The 24,035-nt window shown below is 40.7% G+C and overlaps 1 protein-coding gene across 1 annotated transcript in view; it reads left to right on the top strand.

Moving 5' to 3' along the window:
- The window catches only part of Macrod2 (mono-ADP ribosylhydrolase 2), a 2,209,545-nt gene that overhangs the window by 2,007,889 nt on the left and 177,621 nt on the right, over positions 1–24,035 (top strand). Inside the window, exon 11 of the mRNA XM_032902613.1 lies at positions 1,258–1,339. Within this exon, the coding sequence (XP_032758504.1) occupies positions 1,258–1,339 (82 nt within the window). The remainder of the gene's footprint in view (positions 1–1,257; positions 1,340–24,035) is intronic.

A 24,035-nucleotide genomic window follows, 5' to 3' on the forward strand; every position in this document is an offset into this window, starting at 1 on the left:
CTGAGCTTGTTTGTTTTGTAGTGGAGTTCCTGAGGCAACTGGAGGGTAGCTTGTTCCATAAGGGACAGAATTCCAGTCACAGGTCAGGAGGCAGTTGAGCCTTGACAACGTAGAGACTTATGAAGAGATTAGGAAGACAAGGCTCTCAACTCGATTCTTTCACATCATTTCACAATGCCAGGCGCCATGTCTCTCTCATGCTAGAGCTTCTCAGCTACCGGAAGCTGTCTTAGTGAGTGGCAGGATCTGCCTTCCACAGTGCGGAAAGGGAGAAGTGTTAGGTAGCTATCATCTATTTGGGTTCTTTCTTGTCTCACTTCATGCTTCCCCCCTTCCCATCTCTCCCCAAATTCCACAAGAGATACTTAGATGTTTTATTTGACTTTCACTTGTACCTTGATAGAGCAGTTTTACACTTTATTTCTCATTGTTAAAGAAAGGCAATAAAGGGGTATTTATGTTCCAGACACAAAATTGAGTTTGTGTGTTAGTATGAGATACAGGTGGGCTACCTCTCTCTTTGACACTTTATGCTTGCCTAGTTCAAAGAAACCCATGTATGTTGATGCTCTCTCAAAACAGAAAGAAGGACGACTGTGCACACACTTGACTTCTGTGGTGACACTTACCCAACAATACCTACCAAATTAAGTGTTCATTGACCTTGTGTTATTGTCAACTAGCATTTTATTCCTGCTACTCTTTGGGCTGGTGGGGAGAGTACGTTAGGCTAAAAGCAAGTCACTTTGTGTAAACTGAACTCATTGATGCTTTTTAGGCCACATTCGAAGATTATAGATTTGATGACTTTATTTGTCTAACGCGATTAGGACAAAGTGCTCTTTGTTTACTGGCATACTTTATTGTCACTCGTCTGTCTGCCTCTCTTCTGCCTGTTTGAGAGAACATAAAGTCTAGGTATCCTGTCAGTAACTCAGCATTATTTACAGCTTGTTGCAACATAGCTTGCCGTCATTTATTATGTCTTATTTATGTAGCATCTTTCCACGGAAGCACACATTGGCTTCATCATGCACAGGGCATGCACACTCAGGTGCACACTCACACATAACTCACACACAAGTGCACCCACACGCACACCTTTGAATATCACCTGGTCCTGTGATACAGTTAAGACTCCATCACCAAAAATCTGTACAAAGCGTTCACACTTGCCTCTATGTGTTTTAAAACTCTGCTTTGAGGAAGCATTGGCCGTATTTCCTTCCACTTCAAGTGTTTTTTGTTTGCCTCTAGGTGGATCGGATCATCTTCTGTGTCTTCCTAGAAGTTGATTTCAAAATCTACAAAAAGAAAATGAACGAGTTCTTCCCCATTGGTGAGTAAACCCATTTGTTCCCTTTGAAACCATGGCATAGAAGGAATGGAACCTTCGTTTCCTGGTGCATCATTGGCCATTCTCAGAACTATCCTGTGATTCCCATGTTTGTGGTCAGCCTACAAGCTTGTGTCATAGTTTCCAAGAACTGCAGGAAGTGGTTAAGAATTCCAGACCCTTACCTCCCCCACCCCATGAGGTCATCCTGTTGTCTGAGTTAAGTCAGCACATCTTTTTGGGACTCGAGTCGTCACATCCATTGAGGATTGAACCAAATGGTTCCTCGAGGGCACAAATTTCTCAATCTAGCCCTCTGTCCACCTGTAAGACTTCCCGGCTGCATGCATACAGCAATTAACTTTTTGTTGAAAATTGTAGGAAACCCATTTATATTTGCAGTCAGAATTCAGGCCTTCCTGTATTTCATCCTCATTCTACTCAATTCTCCCTCCTTGAACTGCAACAATTGCTTGGTCCTTTCTAGGGCAATCTGAGAACGACTGTCATTCACCTCCCTTCACACTTCTTACAATGCCAGAGAGGCCTGGGGGTTACTAAAGAACCTTGAGTAATGGATTTAGAATTGAATGTGCCCTTAGTTGGTAATTTGAATATTTCTTCCCATCCTCCCTCTTAAAGCCTGTTAGGCTGTAGCTTGTTTAATGCCTTGTTACTTTTATGGTCATGGTGCCCGGAGTGCTTTCCTTAGCTGTGTTAAGAACTGCTTGTAGGGAATTTCAAGCTTCTGTGGACAGTGTTAGTGGCTGAGTTGTGGAGAGCTTGCTTTTTTTCCTAATCCTTTTCTTTGCTTTTTCGGTTTCCATCTCCATTTGAGGTGGTTTTGCTGGCAATGGGCAATGACTAGTAACTATAGTGGGTGAAAAGGAGAGAATGAAAGGTATAGGTATGCATTCTTCTAAAGCAGGCCTTCACAGCCAAGCAAGAAAGAGCATGCCCCACCCAGAGTTTAGCAGGACTTGGGTAGCTAGAGCAGGTAGTGGTTCAAAATAAAAACAAGAACAATGTTACTTCTCTGCAAATGCTCTAGATAGACCAAGTTCTTCAGTCCTTTCCCTAATGTAACAATTAACAAATCTGATTTTAAAAATTCACTTGTGAGGAATGCCGAATGGCTGAGAAACACCTAAAGAAATGTTCAACATCTTTAGTCATCAGGGAAATGCAAATCAAAACAACCCTGAGATTTCACCTCACACCAGTGAGAATGGCTAAGATCAAAAACTCAGGTGACAGCAAATGCTGGCGAGGATGCGGAGAAAGAGGAACACTCCTCCATTGTTGGTGGGGTTGCAGACTGGTACAACCATTCTGGAAATCAGTCTGGAGGTTCCTCAGAAAATTGGACATTAAACTGCCTGAGGATCCAGCTATACCTCTCTTGGGCATATACCCAAAAGATGCCCCAACATATAAAAAGACACGTGCTCCACTATGTTCATCGCAGCCTTATTTATAATAGCCAGAAGCTGGAAAGAACCAGATGCCCTTCAACAGAGGAATGGATACAGAAAATGTGGTACATCTACACAATGGAATATTACTCAGCTATCAAAAAACAACGACTTTATGAAATTAAGTAGGCAAATGGTTGGAACTGGAAAATATCATCCTGAATGAGCTAACGCAATCACAGAAAGACATACATGGTATGCACTCACTGATAAGTGGCTATTAGCCCAAATGCTTGAATTACCCTAGATGCCTAGAACAAATGAAACTCAAGACGGATGATCAAAATGTGAAGGCTTCACTCCTTCTTTAAAAGGGGAACAAGAATACCCTTGGCAGGGAAGAGAGAGGCAAAAGATTAAAACAGAGACTGAAGGACACCCATTCAGAGCCTGCCCACATGTGGCCCATATATATACAGCCACCCAATTAGACAAGATGGATGAAGCAAAGAGGTGCAGAAGTGTAGATCTCTCCTGAGAGACACAGCCAGAATACAGCAAATACAGAGGCGAATGCCAGCAGCAAACCACTGAACTGAGAATAGGACCCCCATTGAAGGAATCAGAGAAAGAACTGGAAGAGCTTGAAGGGGCTCGAGACCCCACATGTACAACAATGCCAAGCAACCAGAGCTTCCAGGGACTAAGCCACTACCTAAAGACTATACATGGACTGACCCTGGACTCTGACCTCATAGGTAGCAATGAATATCCTAGTAAGAGCACCAGTGGAAGGGGAAGCCCTGGGTCCTGCTAAGACTGAACCCCCAGTGAACCAGACTGTTGGGGAGAGGGCGGCAATGGGGGGAGGGTGGGGAGGGGAACACCCATAAGGAAGGGGGGGGAAGGAGATGTTTGCCCGGAAACCGGGAAAGGGAATAACACTCGAAATGTATATAAGAAATATTCAAGTTAATAAAAAAATAATTCACTGGTTTCCTTTACTAAAACATGAAGCAAATTCCTTGGACTCCCCTCTGCCCTCTGGTAGAGGCTTATTGTGGCTCTAATCCTTTCTCTCTCTCTCTCTCTCTCTTTCTCTCTCTCTCTCTCTCTCTCTCTCTTCATTTTTATGTTTCAATATCTCAATACCTTATAGCACAAGGCACTAATTGCTATTTAATAAGCAGTTGCCAAGATGAGATCAGTTTAATAAATGCTTCTCACCATATCCTGGGAACCTCTTTTCTGTTTCAATCTCCTCTTTCTGTGTATTCTCCTGATTTTCAGTAGGACTGACCTGAGTGAGTTCAGAGGTGCTTGTATTTCTGACTATTCCTTAAAAGAATTGTTCATTATGAAAAATTATAACTTTTATATAAAGTCTATGTAATGTAAATATTCTCGTGCCTGGTGAGTATCTGCTTATGAGCTAACTTTAGACACTTCGAGATGTTTAGAAATAATGATATCATAGTCATTTTAATGTGTTATCAGTCAGAAGATATTTACAAAACTACAGGACACAGATATCTCACTGCAAATTTTAAAACGTGAGAAAGGCTTGGGGGTCTAAAGTTTAATAACAATTGTCATTTAATTGTTAATTACAAACAAATTATCATTTGAAACATTTGCTGCCTTATATGGATCCAAAAACTCATCTCAGTATTTCTACAAGTAAAATAATAACAAAATTATTCTAAGTTTCACATAAGTATTTCAAAGCACACTATGTTCATGAAATTATTTCCATTGCATGATGTCTGAGTTAGGGTTTTACTGCTGTGCACAGACACCATGACCAAGGCAAGTCTTATAAGAACAACATTTAATTGAGACTGGCTGACAGGTGGCAGCATCCAGGCAGGCATGGTGCAGGACGAGCTGAGAGTTCTACATCTTCATCTGAAGGCTGTTGGAAGACTGGCTTCCAGGCAGCTCAGGCAAGGGTCTTAAAGCCCAAACCCACAGTGACATACCTACTCCAACAAGGTCAAACCTGCCAATAGTGCCACTCCTTGGGTCAAGCAGATATAAACCATCACACATGATTATAATAGTAAATGCACTTCAAACTGAATGTCAAAACCTCCAATAGTCCCAGCATATTTATGCAATGTTGCAGCATCAGACATTTATAAATCCTATGTTTGAAATGTGAAATAAAGGCTGTCTAACAGAACATGTGACTGCTGATAAAAATTGTATATATTATCGGTCATTAATTTGAATTTATTCCTCATTCATAACATATCATCTTTGATTAGAATATGATTTTTGCTAGCTTGCCATATATATTTCTCAGACTGTCTCTAACTAGAGTTTTACCTTTCCCAACTCAAAGGTATAATAGTTCACAAAAGTCATATTTCTAGGAAAACAAACTACTTTGCGTAGAGATACTTTGATCTCAAGATTAGATAGTCTACAAGAAATCTGAGACAAAAAGCAGAAGAAACCAATGCAAGTTAAAATCAGAAGCAGCACCCTGAACGTCCTGCGTTCATAGCCTCTATTTTTACTTAGATACGTCAAACCAAAACCCTACTGTTGATTTGCCTGCATTCCAATTAAATTAGAAAATTGACAAAGAAAAATGAATTTGTTCATAGTTACCCAAAATAGTCTGGGGTGGGGGTAAAAAAGTACAATTTCCTTCTCTTTGTGCCTGGGCTGTCTTACACTTTATAGAAAGCCCTGAGACAGAGGTTAGATGCATGTGAGCTTAATCATGAAGCAGACTATTCTGTCTTATAGTAAAGGAAGGGGACCTGGGCACCAGGTTCTCTCTGTTCTCTCTGTTCTAAGGAAAATGGGGTCTTAACGAGCCCTACTTGTGTAAGAAAATGAATCAGAACAGCAAAACAAGGATTTAGGGGTGGGGTATAAAAACCCCACATGTTCTGGGCCTGACAGAGTTCTTTGTCCCTTGGTCCACTTTTGGGCAACCTTTGTACCTTTTCTTTAGAAGTCAACTTTGAGTTGAGCATATTTACTTTGAAAGTAAGTAAATGAGTGAATGAATGAATGAGTAAATAAATAAATAAATAAATAAATAAATAAATAAATAAATAAATAAAGTGCCAGTCTGAGAGCTAATGGGGAAAAAATACATGTGTCTCTTTTTAGACCAGTGGTTCTGTCTGTGGGTCATGACCCTTTTGGGGGTCAAACTACCCTCACAGTGGCTGCATATAAGATATCCTGTATATCAGATACTTACATAATGATTTACAATAGTAGCAAAATTATGAAGTAACAAGGAAATAATTTTACAGTTGTGGGTCACTGCAACGTGGAGAACTGTTAAAGGGTCACACCATCAAGAAGGTTGAGAACCACTGACGTAGACTATCTTCTCCCAAGCCAGGGCTTCAGCATAAGATAAAACTTATAATATTCCCTGTAAGAATAATATAGGGGATCTTTTTTCAACCAGACACCATTCCTTTATGTGGTCTAATCAGTTAATTCTCATGATAAATTTCTAAAAACATAACTATCATATTAATTCTGTATTGTGATTTGAATGGACATAGATAACACTTTTTATGGTATTGTTATGCAGTTTATCATTTTCTTTTTTATTAATCATTTTATTCATTTACATTTCAAATGGTATCTCCCTTCCTGGTTACCCCTTTACAAACATCCCATCCTGTCCCCTCTCTCCTCCTCCCCTTTGTCTCTATGAGGGTGCTCCTCCACCCACGTAGCCACTCCTGCCTTACCCTTCTAGCCTCCCCCTACACACTGGAGCATCAGGCCTCCCTCCCCTCTCATAGTTCCCAAATAAGGCCATCCTCTGCCACATATGTATCTGGACTCATGGCTCCCTCCATGTATATTCGATTGGTGGTTTAGCCCCTGGGAGTTCTGCATGATCCAGTTAGTTCATATTGTTCTTCATATGGGGTCGCAATTCCCTTCAGCTCCTTCATTCCTTCCCCTTGGTCTTCCATTGGGGTCCCTAGGATCAGTCCAATGGTTGGCTATGAATATCTGCATCTGTATTGGTCAGGTGCTAGCAGACCCTCTCAGGGAACAGCCATATCAGGCTCCCATGGAAGAGTCAGGAGAGAAGTACAGAGGGTCAGAAAATTGAATAGAAACATGGAGCAGTGGGAGATGGGGAACTGGGGGCCACTAGAAAGTCCCAGACTCCAGGGAAGCAAGAGGCTCCCAGGACCCAATGGTGATGGCTTTAGCGGAAATACCCAACAAAGGGGTGATACAACCTGTGGAGACCACCTCCAGTGGATAGGGATAGCCCCCATTTGAGGGATGGGGTCACCCATGCAGCTCAAAATTTTTAACCCAGAAATGTTCCTGTTCTAAGGAAAGAGATAGACCAAAAAATGGAATGGAGACTGAAGGAAAGGCCATCCAGAGACCGCCCCACCTAGGGATCCATCCCATCTGCAGACACCAAAACCCCACATTATTGCTGTATTGTGATTTTTATTGCGATGATGTTCTTGACGTTTATCTGTCTTGAATCATGTATTTATTTGCTCTGTGTGTACACACACACACACACACACACACACACACACACACACACACACACACACACACGTACCACATGAAGGTCAGAGAACAACTTGCAGGTGTCAATTCTTTCTACTACATGGGTCCAAGCAGGGATCGAACTCAGGTAATCACACTTGGCTGCAAGCACCTTTAACTATTGTACCATCTCACATTCTCAGTTTGTCAGCATTGATAGGGGCCCTTAGCCAAGATAACATTTGCGTATGTGTAAGGTACAGCAGGGAATGAAATCAAAATATAAGAAACAATAGGAAAATGCTATGCTCGGGTACAGAAGGGTTGTGGATACAGAGAAAGATGCTAGGGCAGGAGGAATCTCAGGGAGCACATGGGTGATATCTTAGAGTTATTTTTGTTCTGATGAAACACTATGACCCAAAGTAACTTGTGGAGTAAAGGGCTTACTTGACTTACATATCCCAAATCATTGTTCACTGAAGGAAGCCAAAGCAAGAGCTCAAACTGAGCAGGGACCTGAAGGTACAAACTGAGGCAAAGACCATGGCAACAGGTTGCTGCTTACTGACTTGTTCAGCATGACTTTCTCAGCTTACTTTCTTATAGAACCCAGGACTACCAGCCAAGGAGTGCCCACATCCACCGTGGTCTGTGCCCTCCCTCCTTGATCACTAATTAAGCGAGTACCACACAGGCTTTGCTTTCAGCCCATTCTTCTGGGGGTCCTTTCTCAATTAAGGTCCCCTCCTCTCAGATGGCCATGGGTAGGAGAGGTAAAGAGGAGTTAGGACTACGGCTTTCTTAAGGTCCCTTGGACTTTCTCAAGAGATTGGTGGATTTGCTATTTTGAGTAAACATTCATGAAAGGGAAAATTATTTATGAGACTTTGTTGTGGATCATTAGGTTTGAACTGGACCAACCTCTGTGGGGTGTGTTTGGTTTGGGGTCAGTAGGATAAAGAACAACAAAATAAATAGCAAATGCCCATAATGGAGGTATGCGTTTTAAGTAAGCCAAAGGGGATGGCACTCGATGGTATTTCAGACAGCTCATGGAAGGCCTGAAAATGATGGCAGGTCAGTTTCTCTATTTTATAACCTGACACTCTACTTTTTAGTTCTAGAAAATGAGCCATACTTGAATAAACAGGGCATGCCGCTGGGAGGCAGCAATATATTCAAGCTGAGACCAGCATCTGTCATTGCCCAAGAGGTAATAGACAAGTCCTCCCCACAGCATAGTCAGAGAAGTCTGTGGTCCCTTGACAAGATGTGTTCAGAACACTAAGGAAGCCTCGTCCTTTAATGGCTTGTTGCTCATTGCTTCTTAAAGCCATTGTGCTTCTCTTCCAATATCTACAAATGCACTCATGGAAACACTCCTGATGAGTCAAACTGGTGTTTCATTGGTGATCTCAAAGTTTATCTGTCTCTAGATCATCTGAGCAATGAGGTAGGTGAGAAACAACTCAGAAGTGAAAGCTCTCACAGGCTGACAAAGGAGAAGATACATCATCTGCAGAAATGAAGTATCATAGAGTGGATGGTTTTTATCACATTGCTGGAGTCTGGAACTTAAAGATCAGGATGTTGGCAGGATTGGCATGTTCTGAGGCCTCCTGGGCATGTTCATGATCATATCTTCATATGGCCATCCCTATGGGTGCCTTGTGATCTGTTTTTCTCCTTGTGTAAAGAAACTTGTCACATTAGAAAAGGACCCCACTCTCATGACATCACTTTATTTAATTGCACTTTTAAAACTCTATATCCTAAAATAAATTGAATTTACCAGTACCTCATTCAGAGGTACAGGGTAGAAAGAGTTTAATCAAATGTTAGAGGGGACATAACTGAGCCCATGACTGTGTCTATCAGAAAAATGTAAAGAAATTGCAAAGAAGAGAACTCAGCAAAGATTTCCATAACAATTTGAGTTCTTGCTGTGAGGTGAAACATGGTTGACTTTTTCCTTCCAGAGGTATTATTTGGAAGCAGAATATAGCAGCTTTATGGAATTATCATACACTTCGGTTGCAAATAATTTATAGTTACAGTGCACTGCTACATGGCCTAAAGCAAGTAATCTTTCTGTGACTCAGCTCAGAATCTCTTTGTTCTTTATATGAAAGGTTCATATTTTAAAATGTGTAGAATTTATCATGTATACTTTCCATTAACTCTAAGAGGAAAGAAGAAAGTTTCTGGTGGAGAAATGGAAGTCAAATTTTGTCGAGTGTAAGTCTCTAAAAAAATTAAGGTTGTTATTTTTCTCATATAACAATACATAATTGAAATTTTTGTAACTTTGTCAATCAGTCTTAATGTTTAGAGCTTGAGACCCAGCCCAGATACCCTGAGTTATGAAAGGTCTATATTCATTAACTACAGTGATCTCCAGCCATGAATGATTTTGTCCTATAGGGGTTTCTTGAGATATTTCTGTCTTTCATTAATGTGAGAGAAGACTACTATTGTCTGGTGGGCAGGGCTTACAGATAATCCTAAACCTACAGTGTGCAGGGCAGCTCCCTGGAACAGCATACAGAGTCCAGATGTGCAAAGGCTTAACAGCTCTGCCTGCTGTAATCGGCCCTCTTCTCATTCAGGATGCTGAGTATCTTTACCTTTGCATTGTTTTTATTTCAGTGTGGTTTGCTTGCTGATGCCTTTCTCAGATTCCTTTGTCTAGATGGGTTAAACTTTTTACAGTTGCTGTGACACACACACACACACACACACACACACACACACACACACACACACACACACAGAGTTCTTAAGTTTGAAGTTGCAAGGGTGGTAAGAACACTTGTAACATTGTGGCAGCAGGGCATCAAGTACGATAGCTGTGTGTTTGTGGTAGTCAGGAAGTCAAGGCAAACTGCCTAGGAGTATGGGATTTGTTGGGGGCAAAGTTCATGAAGGGCGTGAACTGGAGCAGAGAAGAAAGGTCTAGTGTTTTATAAGCAACCGAGAGAGCAAGTGACCTGGGGATTAGAAAAATGGTGAAGCCAAGCAGAAAGATTGTTTCCAGTTTGTGAATCTCTGAAAGGAATGTGTTTCAGAATATTTGATCACACTGCAAACCCTGAGATTGTGTTACCCTGAGATTTACTGAAAAACACTCTTTCAGGTTATGGTTTAACCCTTTAATACCTCTGGGTGGAATACAGACATGCCCATAGTACACACTTTTAATCTCAAACAATGAAGGTAAAGTTAGTTTGTAGAAGGAAGCATCTATGTTTGAAAATAATGTCTAGTTGAGTAGCAGAAAAAGTGATGAATCGAAGACAAAGATTTGACATAATAAGATGTTCCCAACTCTCACAAGAAGAGAGAAGAAAGGGAAGCTACTTGTGGGGCAGCACAGAGAGAGGAAGGAGGCAATTTTCTGGGACAGTAAAGACAGAGGAAGGTTTAAAAGGAAGAACAAGCTAGACACAGTGAAGATAGAATAAGCCAAAGAGTGCAAAGGAGCCAGAATAGAACATCCTGACAGACTTAGTTTGAGGCCAAGCAGAGCAAGTCAGGAGAGGCTGAGAGAGAAGCCAGATTTAATCAGTCAGCTTGGAGAGGAGTTTGCGCCAAAACAGCTGAGTTGAACCAGCCAGTTAGAATTCCAAACGAATAAGAAAGGGTGAGCTTATTCAGCAGCAAGTCTCAGAGGGGGAAAACATTCTAAATGTAGATATGATTGTAGAGTCTAGAAGTTTCCAGGTCTAGGCCTAGGTTAACAAACAGAGGCAATAAGCCTTGGAGACAGCAATTATTAGAGCAAATAAAACTTACTCTCACAAGTGTGTGCACAATCTTCTCAAAATTAGCAATTAGGACCCGACATCTTTCAGTTAAGAAGAAACATAATAAATTATATGTAGACGGTTCCCATCTATCTGTGTTGAACATTTTGACTTTATGCAGGTAAAAAAAAATGGAACCAGGCATTTAATATAACCTTTATTTCAAAATTTTAATTCTGATGCTGTCCTCCTCTTATCATGCTGAGAAATGGCATCATCAACAGCTGATTAGCTCTGTCATGTTGAGAGGACATGACTGGTGTTCCAGAGTGAACTATGTGGCCAAGCTAATTTCCTAAATGCATCTTGACTAGAAGTCCTTACAATTTGTAATGAAGCTACCAGAATGTAACCCACCCTAAATAGAGAAATGCCTACATAGAACAGGAATTAAGCTGCAAATGAGAGTACAATCCTCTAATCCCAAAATTCAGGACAATGAAGCAGGAGTATCTCAAGACTGAGGCAAGCCTAGATCACATACAACCCACTCTGAAACAAACAAACAACAACAAAAGGTGTAGCTTTGCCCATGACTTGAAAACTGGCCTTCTGACACCAGTCTAATGTCATAGGAACAGCACCTGTATTTGTAGCGATGGCAGCAGACAGAAGCTGCGAAGCCAAAGTCACTCACCTCAAGCCTTCTTATTGTACAATGTTTCTCCCCATAGCAATCCTAAAGTTAATTTTCTGTCCCCAAATTAACGCACCTTTTTGCGATAGTATGCTACAGTTTCAGGGTAAGTGAAATCCTGCCAGTTACACTGGCTCTTCAGGGGTCCTCTTTCCTTCTGATCAATTGCCCAAGAACAACAATGAAACATCTGCCATGAGACACTAAGGCTTTCTTTTCTTTCTCTTGCCTTGACAGTCTAATGTTTGGAAGGCAGAGACTTGAAAGCAGCAGTGATGTCAAGGTGGCAAGTTTCAGAGAATCATAATCAAGGCCTAGTGACCATTTCCACAGAGGCAAGCATTTGTGGCATAAGGAAAAAAAAACCTGTGGGGCTTGTCACCAGCAGAAATAGCTGGTCCAATCTCAGATCTGAGGCTTCATGCATGTGGTGTACATTTCTGGCTTTCAGACTTGTCAAATACAAGCATGAGTTAAGACCAAGGCAACACAAGGAAAGCTTCAGTTACATGGACAGGTGTGTAGACTGAGGATCACAAAATTTAAAATATATACACTTATGTGTTTGCTCCCATCTTGAGAAAAATGTAAATTACATAGTTTAGCTTTTGTGATCATTGTTCTAAGAAAATACACCTTCTTCACACAGAAAAATCATAGATATTTTTATTTTAAAAGCACACAAGCAGAAAAAAAATATCCTGTGGTCTTTAGAAATAGAACATGTATACAACCAGAAATTCTGATGTATTTCTTCCTTCCTGTCACTCAACACAGATAATGGACATTTTTGGTTGTCATCGTATATTCTTCAATTATTTTATTTTAATGGACCCAAAGTTTACTCAAAGCCTTATCCTGAATGTGGGACTATTTTTGCAAACCATTTGGTATTTGCAACTTAAGGAAACCATCTTTATGGGTAAATATTTCACACTCTCTCTTATTTTCAATACTTTTAAAAAGTGAAATTGCACTTTGAAAATTCATTCAAAAGCAAGAAACTTTTGCTGGGAGTTTTCAAATTGCTCCCTGTTTTTGCAGCCCTGTAGACAAGTGCCGTGTATTACACAACTGCAGGGATTCCCATTTCTACAGACAAAACCATAAACAGCCATGACTACTGTTACACAACCTACTTACATTCCAGTGAGCAGCCAATGAGAACTCTTTCTCCTGTACTTCTCAATGGAGCAGTGTCTTGTGTTTTGATGTTATTGTTTTTCTATATTAACTAAGATAATTAGTGGGAAACTACATTTTTATTATCCATATGATTTATTCATTCTTTCAATTACTTATTTCCAATTTTCATGTGTGTGTGTGTGTGTGTGTGTCTGTGTGTGTGTGTGTGTGTGTCTGTGTACACATGGAGGCATGTGTATACATCCACATACTATGGAACATGCATGAAGGTCAGAGAGTAACTCTATGGAGTTAGCTCTCTCCTTCTATCTTCATATAGGTTGCAGAGACCAAACCTAGGCTATGTCACAAGTACGTTTACCTACTAAGCCATCTCCCCAGTTTTAGATCTACAATTTTCTGGTGCAAAAGTACTGATTATATCCAATATATTTTTATTGGCATTACATTCTTGACTTGTTGGTCTATAAGATATCTTTGTACATTAAAGACCTTAACACTTTTAAGTATATGCTGCAAATAGTTTTGTAGTTCATCACTTGTTTTTGTTATATTATTTTTATAACCAAAATAATGGGAAAGAAATTTTTTATAATACACATAGAGAATGTAGGGGGTAAAGATTGGAGGCTTCTTCTTCTTCTTCTCCTTCTCCTTCTTCTCCTTCTTCTCCTTCTCCTTCTTCTCCTTCTTCTTCTTCTCCTTCTTTTCTTCTTCTTCTTCTTCTTCTTCTTCTTCTTCTTCTTCTTCTTCTTCTTCTTCTTCTTCTTCCTCTTCTTCTTTTAAAAAAACTATTTAAAAAAATGGATTCATCAACCAAAACCTCAAAGATGATTGTGGTAAACTTTTAGGAGACTGGCTAAATTCTAATAGAATTGTTGTTAATATTACTCTCGAGACATTCTTTCTAACAATACCATCTGCTCCTGAATTTCTAAGTATATTAGGTATTAAGAGAACCCCCACCTTTAAAAAATGCTGTGTATGTTCTAAACCCCACACCTTAGGTGTTAGGTTACATTGAACACAGAAAGTAAAGGTTCAGTTCAATTTGCAATCAGCAAACTTAAGATAACAGTATTTCTCTGGGATTTTTAGATGGATCAGGTCTAAGGATCTTTAAGACTGGAAGGGACAGGAGAAGAGAATCAATAGATGTGCTTACATATGAATGTTCAGAAAGATGCAGCATTGTTGAATTTGAAGATGGAGAGAGAGAACTATGAGCTGTGGCGTGTAAGTGCTTCTATGGGCTACAAACTAAGGAAATATTCCCCGTTCCCAGTTTCCAGAAAGCAGCGACGCTCTGCTTTACAGTTTGACTTTAGCATAATTGTATCCTTGTTGAACTTTTACCCTATAAACTGTAAGGTGATAAATCTGCCTTGAAAAAGAAAAGAAGTGTCACTGTGTATCTTTAGCTGGCAGGCAAATTCACAATGTAGACTAAGCTGGCATTAAACTTACAGCGACCTGGCTTGTGTCCGCCTCTCCAATGCTAGCATAAACTGGTGAACCACCACATCCAGCAAATCTGATTATTTTTAAGGGACCAAATTAAAAATCTGCTATAGCACTGATAAAAGCTTATGTACCAGTACTCTTGGAGAAAGTAAATGAACCAAAGACAAGATGAAAAGCCCATTTACCCAGTCTGATTTGCTTTGTGTCCCTCTCCAAATGGCACATCTCGTATATAGAAAAGCTAGAGTGAATGAATGTGAACATTGCCTTAATGATAATCACTTAGAGGGGCGTGGCATGACAATTGTGTCCATTTACTATGCAGATCACGTTGACTTTTAGAACTCTACAAGGCATGCACCGGGTAATGTGACACAAATGAGTTCATTGCCTTCTTAGGATAGAGTACTAACTATTTCCACTTGATGGGCCTTCAAAGCTGCAAACACATTGTGCGTTCAGTGAATATCCAATGTAGTGTTGCTGTAACCAAGCAACCTGAATGCAGGCACAGGCACCAGGCACAGGCAGAAAGCAATCGGTCCCTTCAGGAGGGTTGAGTGTGCAGTGAGGGCAGGGCATGCTGATAAACACCAGAGCAGACAAGGGAACATGCACCTTGACTAAGTAGAGTGTGATCTTATTAGAAAGTTCTGGAAAAACAGAAACTTTCTCAATGCCACTTGGAGCAGGGCATGAAGTGGTGTCTTTAAAGAGACTGTAGTCCGGGGCTTTGGCCCTTTAACAGTTACTGTTTTTTATTTGAAAGCATAGAGGCAAGCATAAAGAAAGTGAATTTCTTTTGAGCAATAGTATATTAATGAGGAAATTCCAAAAAAGCTTCAGAAGAAAGAATAAACAGTAATCAAGAAAGTAGCTCAAAATTCCCTAACCTATGTTCTGTCGCTGATATGGACAAACTGGACTCCTCTCAGCCACATGGCCCTGCCCTTTGTCTCCTTCACTTGTTATTGATTTCATGGATTACAACAATCACAGAACTGTCCCATCCTTTCCTATGAAATAATTTTTGGTGAGGTTTTTTTTTTTTTTTTTTTTTTTTTTTTTTTTTTTTTGGAGCTGGGGACCGAACCCAGGGCCTTGTGCTTGCTAGGCAAGCGCTCTACCACTGAGCTAAATCCCCAATTCGGTGAGGTTTTTATAATCAGTTGGCACCTCCTCCTCCTCCTCTTTCTCCTCCTCCTCCTTTTCTTCTTCTCTTCCTCTTCATCCTCTCCCTTCTCCTCTTCTCCTTCCCCTTCTTCTTCTCAGCAGGTCTCCCTTTATATAGTAGTCCTAGATGAATTCACCATGTATTCTAAATTGTTTTCCAATGTGTGACAATCCTCCTGCATCTGATTCCAAAGTGTCAGGATCATGGGATTATACCACCACATCCAGACCTAGGACCTCTTTAATGGGATGACCATGACTACTAATACCTGGCATGTATTTGATCACATAAATTTCCATGATATTTGGGAGCCCTTAGGATACTTAAGTATCATTTTTCCAGTGAATTCTCTATCTTCTGCTTTCCTGCTGCCTGTGTATCTGGCACAGCTCTCTTTGCTATAGATACCACTATACAATCTAGGCCTAGCTTGAAGTCTTAGCCACCTTCAACTCAACACATCCAGAACAACTTCTGGAATCTGTCCAGTAAGTGGAATCTTTCCACTTACTCCTCATTCCTCCTCTTCCCAAACCCCAGACTCTGTAGTCTATAGATTATCATACCATTGTATGATAATCTGGCTGAGCCAGATATAAAATGATGAAAAGGAGCTCTTTTTATTAATAAATCAAGGTTGATACATTAATAACAGCTGATTACTATCAAAACGGAAATATCTTTTTGCTTTTATTCATCTTAAATAACTTCAGCTCACTCAACTACTCTATACCAAGTATATTTATACATTAGATAGATTCAGTGGTTCCTAGTGTTCAACTTTAATGTTAGAAGCTAAATCTTTGTAAGAATGGTCCCTCATCTTTCCATGTTAGTACAGAGTTTCTGCCTATCCAAGAGTATAATAGACTAGGAAGATCCTAGCATCTTCCATACTACAAGGAAATCATAGACAGGGATATTTATTCTAATAACATTGTCTTTCTTTGTGAATACAAATGGTTCCTAGAAACTACTGATAATGAAATACGAAGATGATGGCACAGGAAGCCTGTGGGCGGTGAGCATATGTAGTGAGAGCCACCACAGGGGTGTAGAACTGACGGCCTTGGAAAGATTCGCCCTTTCATATGAATGACTAAACCAGTGATGAGGACTCTGGATAACATGCTTTAGGTTATTTCCTTGGATTGAAGACGATGGCCCAATAGCTCCCTAGAGTAACTTTGTCATTCACTACATCCTTTTTTAATGTGCAACTACAGCCTTCTTTGAAGTGAGACTCCATCCATGCATACACCTCTGAGCCAATCTAAGAAGTGGATATGGCCCATATCAAGATCCATTCAGCTGCATGGTAGCTGGGTGATTTCAAACACAAGCATGGATATAGGCTTAGCCCTGGTTTGGGCACATACTATATTCCATTAACATATCATAACATATTAAATATCATCACAAGGCTCATTATAGATGTCTCCAAGGACGAGCACCTACTTCTTCAAGCAAGTGGATCTAGAATGGCAATGTATCTAAACATTTCATTCAAAAATGATCAAAACCCTGGTTTCTGCATTTCTCCACCACAGATTCTTACTTGAAAAGTCTTGCATGTATCCTGGAAGTTTGGATTTATTATTATTATTATTATTATTATTATTATTATTATTATTATTATACTTTATATCCCATTTTCAACTTCTCTCCTTCCAATCTCTCCCCCTCTCCTTCCCCCCATTGACCTGTCCTCTCCTTTTCCTCAGAAAAGGGGAGGCCTCCCCTGGGTCTCAATCATCCTGTACATACTAAATAGCAGTTGGACTGGATGCATCTTTTTCGATTGAGGCTAGCCAAAGCAGCCCAGGTAGGGGAAGAGATCCAAAGGCAGGTAATGTAGTCAGAGACAGTCCCTGCTCCCACTTTAGAAGTTCCACAAGAAGACCCAGCAGCACAACTGTTAGCTGTGTGCAGAGGACTTAGGTCCATCACACGCATGCTTTCTGTTTGGTGCTTCAGTCTTTCTAAGAAACTATGGGCCTCAGGTGGTTGATTCTATAGGTTTTCTTGTGGTGTACTTTCTCCCTCTGGCTCCTTCAATCCTTCCTCCCCCCTCTTTCTCAGGATTCCCCAATCCCCACTTAAAGTTTGGCTGTGGGTCTCTGTATCTGTTTCCATCAGTTGTTGGGTAAAGTCACTCTAATGACATTTATGCTAAGCTCCTGTCTGCAAATATAGCAGAGTATCCTTAATAGTGTCAGGGGTGGCTTCCCTCTCATGGCATGGGTTTGAAGCTAGGACAGTCATTAGTTTGCTCTTCAAACTCTGCCCATCTTTTATTCCTGCATATCTAAGAGGTAGGGCAAATTGTAGGTCTGGGGTTTTGTGACTGTGTTCGTGTTCCAGTCCCTCTATTGGAATTCTTTCCTGGTCACATGAGATGGCCAGTCCATATCCCCCATTGCAAGGAGTCACCCTCCTAAATTCCAGGGACTTTCCTCTGTCCTGGGTTTCTGGCTCATTCTAGACATGCCCCCTCCCAATCTAGTTTTCTTTCCTAGTAGTCTGACTCTCTGTCCTCACTTCACTTCATCTCTCCAGTTCTCATTCTCACCTCCTCCCCCACCCAGTCCCTTCCTTCCATTCACTCCCAATATCTAATCTATTTCTCCTTCTCGGTGAGATTCAAGTGTCCTCCCTTAGGCCCTCCTCATTACAACTTAGCTTCTTCAGGTCTGGTTCATGGCAAGGTTATCCTATATTTTATGACTAATGTCCACTTATAAGTGAGTACACACAGTGTTTTTTTCTGGATCTGGGTTGCGTCACTCAGGATGGTCTTTGTCATCGTTTCGTAATAGCTGAGTAGTACTTCCTTGTGTAAATATATACCCCATTTTCTTCCCATTCCTCAGTTCAGGGACATCTAGGTTGTTTCCAGTTTCTGACTGTTACAATGAAAGCTGGTATGAACAGAGTTAAACAAGCGTCCTTGTGATATGGCGGAACTTCTTTTGGGTGTGACCAGGAGGAGTATTGCTGGGTCTTGAGGTAGATCTATTATCAATTTTCTAAGAAGCAGCCAAATTGGTTTCCAAAGCGGTTGTACAAGTTTACCCTCCCACTAGTCATGGTTCCACATCCTCAGCAGCATGCGTTGTCACTTGAGTTTTTGATCTTAGCCATTCTGACAGGTTTAAGATGGAATCTCAGGATTGTTTTGATTTTCATTTCCCTGATGACTAAGGATATTGAACATTTCTTTAAGTGCTTCTTAGCCGTTAGAGATTCTTCTGTTGAGAAGGAAGTTTGCATGTTTAACAAGTTTGCAGGTAATGATGAAACTACAGTTTGAGAACTTCTTTAAAGTAAAGAGAATTCTCTGTGTATTTCAATTTGTCTGCGTGTGTGTATGTGTGTGTGTGTGTGTGTGTGTGTGCATGCGCGTGTGTGTTTTCTACTTTAACAGACATTCTATTAATAAGGTAGATCTAATGAAAAGGATGAAGATAAACCTCATTATTCAAAAATCTAGATTAGACTTTATTAATTATTGTAAGTATGTACTGTTTATGACTGGGAAACAAAGTGCTTCTCAGAAGGCAGGTGAAATGTCTAGACAAAAGGCATCCATATTAATTCTGGCACCCATAGAGAAGGTGAACTAAATACCCATCATACAGCTAAAGCAGGTTAGCCTCTTCTTTACAAAGGGGCTTCTAAAGTAAATATGGCAGCAGTTACCTAAAACTGGTTATTCAAGAGGGACTGGGTGGCTTTCACATATATTTTTATTAAAATAAGAACTTTAGTCATGAATGTATATTCTGTGCAGGACTTAACAGGGTAATCTGATGGAGAGTGATGGGTTGAATAAAACCTGCATCCCATATGAAATTAACATCAAAGAGGCCCTTTGAGAGGTGACAGACCATTAGCCTTTGTGCGATGTACACCTAGGAAACAATGGGGATTTTTCTGGAACTGGCATTTCTGAACACACAGAGCAATGCCATCTGATGGATTGCTCTCTGTTTTGAAATGGTATTTGTATCTCTCTGGCTAGAGACCTTTTATTGCATTTTTGTCCTCTAACAAAGACGTATGAAGCTTGAAGAACTGCATAAAGGACAGGAGCTCTGTGCCCACACTCCATCAGTCCCCTAACTATGTTCAAATTTGGAGTGCCATGACTCCCTATCTCCAGAGGCGATCATCTGCTTTTATATAATGTCATTCGGCTTCCTGGTACAGTCAGGAAAAGAAGCCCTGCTAGAAATATAGGTAAATATGAGTGAACAAACACACTGTATGAAATAATGTTGAAGTAACTTCAATTTAATTAATATGAAGCCATATCAGGTACTTTCCAGACCAAAAGTCTTCTTCTTATCTTAACTCAAATACCAAAATATCAAGGAACGTTTCGTATAATACCATAGTGAGTTCCTGTCATAAAGAAAAAAAGCTATCTTCAGAACTCAGCGCATAGTTCTGCCTGAAGTTATTTAGCTGTTCTGGTTTTCATCATAAACTTAAAGGTTGGTATATTGGTCAGACTTTTTATTTCCTTTTTAAAAACCTTTTCTTAGGGTTTCTCCATAGACAGATGAACACACCTTGTGCAAGCACATATGGAAAACAGTTATTATAAGGAATGGACTATACAATTATGGAGGTTGACAAGTCCCCAGATCTTTAGGCAGGAAAACAATCCCAAAGAACATTTAGCGCAGCTCCCCTCTGAGGCTTGTGCCTGAGAACCAGCAGGCTAATGGTAGGGATCTAGTCCAGCAGTTTGCAACCTGGGGTATCATGACCCCTTTGTGGGGGGTGACGTATCAGATATCCTGCATATCAGATATTTACAATTTTGATTCATTACAGGAGCAACATTACAGTTCTAAAGTAACAATGAAATAATTTTATAGCTATGGGTCACAACAACAAGAGGAAGTATATTAAAAAGTAGCAGCATTAGGAAGGTTGAGTTCCGCTGGTCTAGTCTGAGTATTTGTAGGCTTAAAACAAAGCAAGAGCCAATATTTCAGTTTGAATTCAAAGGCAGAGAAAAAACAGTGTCAAAACCTGAGAGGCATTGAGCTGGCACTGGGAAGGAAAGAAAGTCAATAGGTTAAATTCTAAGCCACTTACACTCTACCTCTAGGTCTCAAGTTGAATGAGGAAAGGAGCCTTATGGAAATCATGGGGAACAAGCTTGGTGTGTTTGTGGATGAACTTGAGATACTGGGTTGTATTAGTTATAGAGAATTTCTTGAGCCATCCCTAGAAAGCAAAGAAAACTCATAGGCAAAGGGCTCACATAGCAGATGCCAAGCTCGCATGTGTTTCAAAGTGTCAGTGAACAAGGGTGTGTAGCCAAGAAACTACCTTTTCTGGTAACCAACTGCCTCCTCCCTTTATCGCCAGTGACCCTCAGCATACTCTTTAGGTGACCCTTTACCTCCTCTGGAAAACTTCTGTGGGTTCCCTCTGGCTTTTCTGTCCCTTCTCTGTGTGTGATCGAACCTCTGCTCACCTACAGCGGTGTGTTCACGCTCTGCTGCCAAAGGCCTGCTTTCATGACCTGCTCTGTGATTCCTGTAAAGAAAGGGATTTTCAACCTCTGTCTGCAAGAACGACTATGCTTCTTGTATGCTGTAGTGCGTAATAAATAGTTACCAAAGGAGCAGAAGCAGAACACTAGTGTCCTACTACCAAATCATTAATAGCTTCGAAAGCTTATTCTGTGCTAGCTGTGCACACATCCCCGTTTCTAGGAAGGCTGTCTCCATTACTGCCCCTCCTTTTCAGATGAAGAAACTGAGGATTGTATTGTTTTCTGTCACTCTCCCAACATTGAATGGTTGTTTGTGGTTTGTCTATTTAGTGGAAATGTCTTTATCTTTTCTACTACATAAAAATAAATGTCACTGGGTACCAAGAAAAAACAAAGGACCTCATCCTTTGCTTTCATCCACATAGTGTCCATGAGGTGGGCATTTGGAAGGCAGATCCATTTACAAGTGCTGGATCATGACATTTTATGCAAATAACACTTTAGCACTTGATAATGTTTCAAGACCTGTTCTAGAATTCTGCATGGCATCGCCTAACTCAGTCCTCAGAACAAGTCTGTATAATAGGGGTTGTTTTCATCACTCACTGTGACTAAGGAAACTCAAACCAGGAAGAATAGGCAACATTTCCAAGAGTACGTACCTAATAAATGAGTGGGCTGAAGAGATAGTAGGCAGACCTGAGTCCAAATGTCTTTAAAGCATATTTTCCTAAGACAGTAAAACTAAGATCCATGAAAAAAATACAGTTAATTCAAACTTGCATCAAATAGATGGTCTGGAAAGCTTTTATAGACATGGTTTCTGATTCAGGTGCCTCTTGCCTATTTCGGAGAAACCTGCATCAGAAAATGCAAACTTAGCATTGAGGCACATAGATGAAGAGAGAGAGGGGGGGGGGAGGGAGGAGGAGGAGGGAGGGGAGAGAGAGAGGGGAGGAGAGGGAGGGGAGAGAGGGGGAGGGAGAGAGGGGAGGGGAGGGAGGGAGGGAGAGAGAGAGAGAGAGTTTCATTAGCAGGAATGAAGCAGATATAGGAAACTAAAGGAAAATACTATGGTTTATCCTCCAAAAGTCTGAAATTCTAGGCCATTTAGAGATAATGTGAGAGCTACCATAGGAAGATATTAGTGTGGTCCTCACAGGACTGGGTTAGTACTCAGGTTCTAAACCTATAGGATAGAGAAAGAGAACTGTGTCTTTTCTTACTATCTTAAGAACTCTTAACGTGTGCGTATGCTTATTTTGTAATGCCATCTGCCATAATATAGCCAATGGTGCTCAACAGAGACCTGAACAGATGGGGCCTTACTATCTTATACTTTTATCCTCCAAAACTGTGCTAAATAAACTTCCTGTATCTGTAAAGGACCCACTTCAAGTATTTTGTTATAGCAACATAAAATAGACTAACACCAATAATACCTTGAGGAAACAGAAAGTCGTTGAGTGTTGCCATCTGTCTAGGTGATAACGTAAATGACACAGGGTAGGGAAGCTGCTTGGAACAAGATTTTATTAACCTTAAGTATCAGAGGGAAGAGCCCGGTTTTGCTCTTTGCACAGGGGCTGTAGACCAGAGTAGAACTGTGTTACAATTGGGCTGGCAGCCACATGTGAATGGGAAGTGTGTCAGAGGAAGAAAACAGAAGGGAACAATTGGGAAACCTCCAAAACACACAATGCAAAGGAATTATTAGAATGGAGTACAGTAAAGTGAGCAGGGGAAACAACCATGCAGGCATTGATTCGCATTTAGTATCTGGGCTGCTGTAAGAAAATATCACACATAAATGGGGAGGCTTATAAAACAGAAATTTATTTCCCACATGCCAGAAGTTCATTTGTAGTGCCTGCTAGAGCCCATGTTCCTTACAGAGAGTACCTTCTTGCCATTCGTTAATGGAAGAGCAGGGAATGGGTCTCACCTTGACCTCTTCCTAAGGCAATGGATCTCATTCATCGGAGATCCATTTTGGTGATGTAATCTTTCGCATCAGTCATGACTTTGGAAATAAGACTCAACACATAAAGGATAGCACACATTAAAAATAAGGTAAAAGATGTAAGGAACATTCAAGGAGAGACATAGCAGGCCGGAAGTTCAAAGGATAAAGTGCAACCGGTTAGGGTGATATGGAACTGAAGCAGGAAGATTCAGAGAATTATTTTTACTTGACATTATTACAGCCTAAGTTTCATAGGAAGACCATTCGCAACACACAGAAACACAGAAAGACACACACACACAGAGAGAGAGAGAGAGAGAGAGAGAGAGAGAGAGAGGAGGGGGGGGGGGGGGGGGGAGGGAGGAGGGAAAAGACAGGGTACAGGAGAAAGAGGAAAGGGAATGAGAGTAACCCAGCAAGTATGTCATCATAGTACATCTTTGTCCATTTAGAAGGCATTATTCTGGGAAATCACTGGCACACGGGAAGATTTCCTGAACAGAACACCAATGGCTTAAGCTCTAAGATCAAGAATCAACAAATGGGACCTCATAAAATTGTAAAGGTTCTGTAAGAAAACGGACACAGTCAATAGGACAAAGCGACAACCAACAGATTGGGAAAAGATCTTTACCAATCCTACATCTGATAGAGGCCTAATATCCAATATGTACAAAGAACTCAAGAAGTTAGACTCCAGAGAATCAAATAACCCTATTAAAAAGGCGGTACTGAGCTAAACAAAGAATTCTTAACTGAGTAATGTCAAATAGCTGTGAAGCACCTAAAGAAATGTTCAACATCCTTAGTCAGCAGAGAAACGTAAATCAAAACCACACTGAGATTCCACCTCACACCAGTCAGAATGACTAAGATAAAAAAAAATCAGGTGCCAACAGATGCTGGCAAGGATGTGGAGAAAGAGGAACACTCCTCCATTGTTTGTGGGATTGCAAGCTGGTACAACCACTGTGGAAATCAGTCTAGCAGCTACTCAGAAAATTGGACATAGTGCTACCCGAGGACTCAGCTATACCACTCCTGGGCATATACCCAAA

This window comes from Rattus rattus, chromosome 5 (genome assembly GCF_011064425.1).
Source record: "Rattus rattus isolate New Zealand chromosome 5, Rrattus_CSIRO_v1, whole genome shotgun sequence".
Classification (NCBI taxonomy): domain Eukaryota; kingdom Metazoa; phylum Chordata; class Mammalia; order Rodentia; family Muridae; genus Rattus; species Rattus rattus.